At 41.8% G+C, this 6000-nt stretch overlaps 1 protein-coding gene across 3 annotated transcripts in view; it reads left to right on the top strand.

The window, feature by feature from the left end:
* Positions 1 to 5321, top strand: part of MAP2 (microtubule-associated protein 2) — a 69440-nt gene extending 64119 nt beyond the window's left edge. For 2 of the 3 annotated variants that reach the window (XM_010583239.1, XM_010583241.1), the window contains 4 exons: positions 972 to 1064; positions 2602 to 2683; positions 3213 to 3325; positions 4039 to 5321. In XM_010583239.1, the coding sequence (XP_010581541.1) occupies positions 972 to 1064; positions 2602 to 2683; positions 3213 to 3325; positions 4039 to 4254 (504 nt within the window). In that variant the 3' untranslated portion in view covers positions 4255 to 5321. The remainder of the gene's footprint in view (positions 1 to 971; positions 1065 to 2601; positions 2684 to 3212; positions 3326 to 4038) is intronic. The other variant, XM_010583242.1, reaches the window with a different exon arrangement.
* Positions 5322 to 6000: the final 679 nt, after the last annotated feature.

Consider the following 6000-nt stretch of genomic DNA (forward strand, 5'->3'; position numbering starts at 1 on the left):
TTGGTGGCACCTGAGTTCTGCCAGGTGGAGGAACTGCTGTGACATGGGGGTCCAGTACAAGACAGCATGGCCTGCCCTTCACAGAGTTCACCTCCAGGCACTGTCATATGCCTGCAGTGCATCCATGGCTAAGGTGACACAGAAAAAATGCGGGCTCCTGGCATCTGTAAGGGAGGCTGGCACCATCAAGGGAAAGTCGGGTACTTGTTCTGCCAGAAACAAAGAGCACAGGGGAGAAGCACAGTGCTGCTAGCACCAGAAAGGTGTTGTGACCAACTTTATGGCCAGCACCAGAAACCAAGAAGCAGTGATTGCAGCTGTAGGTTTCCAGATGGTGTTGTTTTCTGCACTGCCCTTTAGTAGATGACAGTAAAAAGAGAGAGCAGTAGAGAGCTCTGACTTTAGTTTAATTAATTTTGCCAGTCCCCTTTCACTCTGAGGTCTGTTCTATGAATGTAGCTGCTGTTACAGCTGTATGGCAGAAGGAGGGGTGAAATACCTCAGGATTTCAACCCATGCCTGAGCTGGCTGGATCTTGGATTTCTGCATCAAAGGCTGGAGTGCTGAGCTGTGGGAAAGAGGTTTCCATCTTCTCGTTGTGGCCAGCAGAAACACTGGCCATCACTCAAGAGAGTCTAGGACAGGCTGTCCAAGGACTACATCCAGTCCAGGCAAGCAAGGAGTTCTTTGAGCTTTTCAGGGAAAAGCCACCTCTCATATCTCCCAGTACAAAAACTTTGCCCTTTGTATTTCACCACCACTTTGTGAGGTAGAAAAAGAACAGCATAGCGTATTTACATATGCTGTGTTAACATACTAAGCATAGAGATTGGTGTGGTTTACTTTCTCACATTTCAATACAAGTATCAGAAGGAGTCACAGCAAGAGGCAAAATTACCCTAGCTCCCTTGTCCTGCACCCTGATGGAGCATGCGTATGGTATATAGTAAGTTACCTCCGATTCCTTTTAGGTTAGGATTTTAAACAAGAAGATCGATTTTAGCGATATTCAATCCCGATGTGGTTCCAGAGATAACATCAAACACTCTGCAGGGGGAGGAAATGTAAGTAGTACAGACACCCTGTGAACAGGCATCTCCACTGTGGTGACCCACCTTGCACAGCCAGACCCCTCTGTCTCCCTTCCTCTGAGCACTACTTTCCTTCTCACTACTATTTCACATGTGAGTCTAGTCTGGTAGTTGTGTGAGCCACGTGTATGCAGTGGTGGCCTCCTGATCTTTCTCCACGGAGCACAACACATTTCCAGAACTTGGACAGGAAAAGGAAATGAGAAAAGAAGGGTTATGTCTAAATGCCCAAGGGTGCTGACAGTGAAAGTCCAGTGTGAGGCAAAATGGTTCTGTGCGTTTCATGGGAGCAGCCCAGGAAAGTAATTTCCGGAGATTGCAGCTCACAGTGAGACTCCAGCCTCGCAGTTGGGCATCTTCCAGTGCATCAGCCCTTCCTCAGCTAACCTTTCAGTTACGTGCATTCATCAGAGAGGAAGAAGAAAAATGAAACATAAGAACAAAGAAAGCTCAGAGAGAGGGTGTGATCAGCCATTGTGCTGAGTGCTAATGCCACAGCATTATTCCAGTATAACAAACTGAGGTTGCTCAGGGTTCGACCAGACACCCGTCAGTTCTAGCAGTTACACTGGAATAACTTAAGGTGGCTATGGATCCCCTTGATGGAAATTATCTCCCCTCAGATGGAAGAGCTGATGGTGTGGGTACGTCCGATCCAAACAGATTCAGTACAGCCACCAGTGCTGGCTTAAGTCATTGCTGGTGATATGAGCAAACCAGTGGCACTGCAGTCATCCTGGAGCTCCTGTCTGGCCTGGAGGGGCTGCAACTTTTTAAGACCTGCTAACACAGTCACTGTGATTGCAGGCCACATTCTGGGAGCTGCTTGGAAGTGCAGCAATGCAGGACTGTCACTCTGTGGTTGTTCCCGAGCTGGGCTCAGAGCAGTCATGGTAATGTGGCTGGCAGCAGGAGGGAGGGGGCCTGTGCTGCTGCCTGGCTGAGCAGAGCGGTGCCACTGCCATCCGGTAAGCACCACCGAGCCGGCTGGCTGAACACCAACCAGCTCAGGTACAGGTGCAGGAGTCACATTTGTAGATTTGTCAGACTCTCCATAGAGGATTGTCATGAAATGCCTACCATATTTAGATGCAGAAAAATGTGAAAGAGATGGTAGAGAAAAAAAAAAGTTACCGAAATATTCTTAGTTGCCAGGATGCGCGTTCAAGAGCAGAAGCAAACGGGATGGGTCCTGCTGCATGAAGGGCTTTGGAGCATCCACCCTGAGAGGAGGCTCAGAAACATTTTAGAAAGAATCCACAAGCTGATCTGCTTTGTCCTCCTCTTTGTTTTGCTAATAGTAAAGCTTAACCCAGCTCTGTCATTTCCCTAGGTGTGAAGGAAGCTTGCTGTATTAATCCAGGTGTTTCCTCCTTTGTGGTATGGTCTGTTTTCTACTAACCATCTCTCCTTTTCCAGTGGTTTGTGGAGGCTTTGGCTCTTCCTCTGCAGGGCTTGGCTTTTTATTCTTTTCTTGCCTGTAACGTGTGTGTGTGCGCGCTTTTGACAGGTGCAAATCGTAACCAAGAAGATCGACTTGAGTCATGTGACTTCCAAATGTGGCTCCCTCAAGAATATCCACCACAAGCCAGGTATTGTAGGAATTTCTGCGATGTGGGACAAAGCAAAGACCTAATCCTGTTATGTGAAGGAGAAATCATGAATGATGCCATTCTCTTTTATAGTCCAAGAGAAAGTAAATAACTTTGGTAATAAAACTAATATTCTTAACTCTACTTAACTAAATATATAAAGACATAAAGATATGGGACCACCTAATTTAGAGAGGACATAAAAAAGTAATGCAGAAGGATGCTGCTGTGGCATAATGTCAGTTTGATAAGATACTGAAATGCAGACTGAAGTCAGCAAAATACTTAACTAAATAAGTGTGTGCTTAAATCCCATGAAAATCAATAGGGCTGTAGCACATGCTTACAGTTTGAATATGTGTTGAAGATTTTATATTTTATTGAACATGCAGCATGGTGTTCTGTGCTTCTCTAAAATCATTAGAACTCAACTAAAAGGGAAGTAATGTGAATGCACCTGTGTGCCTCAGGTCAGACTTTCTCCTGAGCTTTTCCAGCCTCTTAATCTGTATTTCCTTTTTCTGTGTAGGAGGTGGGCGTGTGAAAATTGAGAGTGTGAAACTGGATTTCAAAGAAAAAGCTCAGGCTAAAGTTGGTTCACTGGAAAATGCCCACCACGTACCTGGCGGTGGTAATGTCAAGGTAAGGGGACAGCCATCAGAGAAAAGGCTACCACTGTGCCCCAGGCCTAGTGAAATTATTAGAGCTGTGAATTCAGCGATGGCTCTGATTTGAGTAGGAAACATGTGTTTGTTCTCCTTCAAGCATGCTCACATGCTGTTTGTTCCCTTTGGAATTTGGAACGACCAATCTCACATTCACATCTAAGCTGAGAGTCAATCTTAAAGTGAAACATCCTGTAGTTTGTGCACTGGCTTTCCCCTAAAGATAAACTTCGTTTGGGACTGTTGTATAGCATAGGCGTGATCTAATAAGTTTGTAGTATGGGTGTCCCAGAGGATCAGGACTGCTTTGTGAAACAGGAGGAAAACATCTCGAAAGTAAGATCACTCCCACAAACATTGGAAAATACAGATTTTGGAAACAAATCACAATGCTCATAAAATGTCTATTAAATTCCTACAGCTAGGAACAATGGTACTGCTTATTAAAGCATCCATCAGAGACAAAAATAGTAAGAGAATGTAACATAGTAAGCCAGTATATATTAAACATAATATTACATATATATTACATATATTAAAATCTTCAGTTTCAATTATTCTAAGGAGTGAAGAAGCTTCAATCCTTTTAAGGGTTCTTAAAAGTAAACAAAATGAGACCCAAAAGGTGATCTATAACAAGATAATTTGGTGAATGCATAATGTGTTAAATTCTTTGCTTTCCTGGAGCAGATTGACAGCCAGAAGCTAAACTTCAGAGAGCATGCTAAAGCCCGTGTCGATCACGGGGCTGAGATCATCACACAGTCACCAGGCAGGTCCAGCGTGGCTTCACCACGCAGACTTAGCAACGTCTCATCCTCTGGAAGCATCAACCTGCTTGAATCGCCCCAGCTTGCTACCCTTGCTGAAGATGTCACGGCAGCCCTTGCTAAGCAGGGCTTATGAATTTGCTCATCTTGCATTGTATGAAGTAATAATATTTAGGCATGAGCTCTTGGCAGGAATGGGCTCAGAGCAGGTGTTACATTCATTCTTTACCATGTCTAAAACTTAAGTCACATCCCAAGACTTGTAGTTAACCATACAGTTAAAAAAAAAACAGAAAAAAAAATTAAATAGATGCAGAAATTGGCCTGATCTCCATTTACAACAGGAAGACACTGGCTTTATATGGGTATACAACTGCAGTATGTTACATTGGACAATTATTGTTGCTCTGCTCTGTCTTGCATGGAGTACTGTACTATGATAAAATGCATTTACCTTTCATGTGCCTGAAGGCCATCCACCTCTTTCTGAAGAGCCTTGTTAATACCCCAAGTTCCTCATTTCACTGTTCTGTTGATAGATGGGGAAATAAAAAAAGTTGCCCATTGTAAGTTATTACAGGTTAAATTAACAGTCTGCTTACGAGAAGGAAGGGCATATAGAGAAATTCAAGTTTAATTAAAAAAAAAAGTGTTATTTTGTATAAATGAGTAGAACAAAAGTTGAATTAAGTTATTAACATTTTTTTGGACCTGGTTAATTATGTCAGTGTATAGCTGAAAAGCCAATAAATTATTTAACTAATAACTAAAAATAGTAGTTGAAAACATTTGAACCATGCTTGGGGAAGTGACATAAAAAAGCTGTTGAAAGCAAGTACTTCCACCCCAATGGACTTGTGTCTGATTAGAAAGTTGGTTAAGCAGCTAGATTTGTGTACGCACCACTGGTTTCACATCCTTTTCATCTGTTTGATACAGTATTATATATATATTTCTCTGTGGCCATTTGTGATATGCCCTCCTCATATACTTGAATATTCTACTTCTTTATTCACAGTATCTGTGTCTCTTGCACCCTTTGGTGTTGCAATTTTAGGTATGTAAAAGTAGATGTTAGCAGGGGTTTTTTTCCCTATTCATAAGAATACATTTAAAAAAAATGAAAATCTTAGCATGAAGTTGCTTTCTGTAACAACTAAAAGCCGTGACCCTGTTTTAGTGCCAGATGCAAATCTCTTCTGTGATGCTAGAAAAAGGATTCCTTCCCTCTTCCCTTCCCTCCCTTTCTTCACAAAGGTATGATTTTTGTGGGGTCCAGATGTTTGTAAAAGGGTCTCCAAAGATGGCTGAGTTTGGATTCTGGATTTTTGAAAAATCCACAATAGTTTGGTTCTGGCTTTTTCTTTCTTTTTCTTTCTTTCTTTCTTTCCTTCTTTCTTTCTTTCTTTCTAAACTCCTGTAGTAACAGTGAATGTTAGATTTATTTATTTTTTTCTTTTGCTAAAGTTGAAACACATAAAAAGTATTAAGATGTCGTTTCCACTCCTTTAGTGATGTCTCATGTATACACTCAGGCACTCAGATAACAGTGATAAACATAACAGAGATGCCTGTAAATTGTAGTACATGAATAAATAAAATGAGCTCCCTAGACTGCGTTGCCATAGTGATTCATTAACAAATAGGGCATCTTAAAATCTGAGCAAAGTGGGATTATATTGACTATAAAAAGTATAAGAAAAAGTGTGCATAAAAGATAAAGGACAGAGATATATAAACAACTGATCTAGCGGAGTTACCTGGGAGAACTCCAACACTATCTTATGGACACTAAGAGAACACTGAAGGTAATATGGTAGTATTACTCATCAGCAGAAAATAATCTGCTGATACTAATGTACAGTAGACATTATGAAATGAC

Source organism: Haliaeetus leucocephalus, unplaced genomic scaffold (assembly GCF_000737465.1).
Source record: "Haliaeetus leucocephalus isolate CR32 unplaced genomic scaffold, Haliaeetus_leucocephalus-4.0 Scaffold880, whole genome shotgun sequence".
Taxonomy (NCBI): domain Eukaryota; kingdom Metazoa; phylum Chordata; class Aves; order Accipitriformes; family Accipitridae; genus Haliaeetus; species Haliaeetus leucocephalus.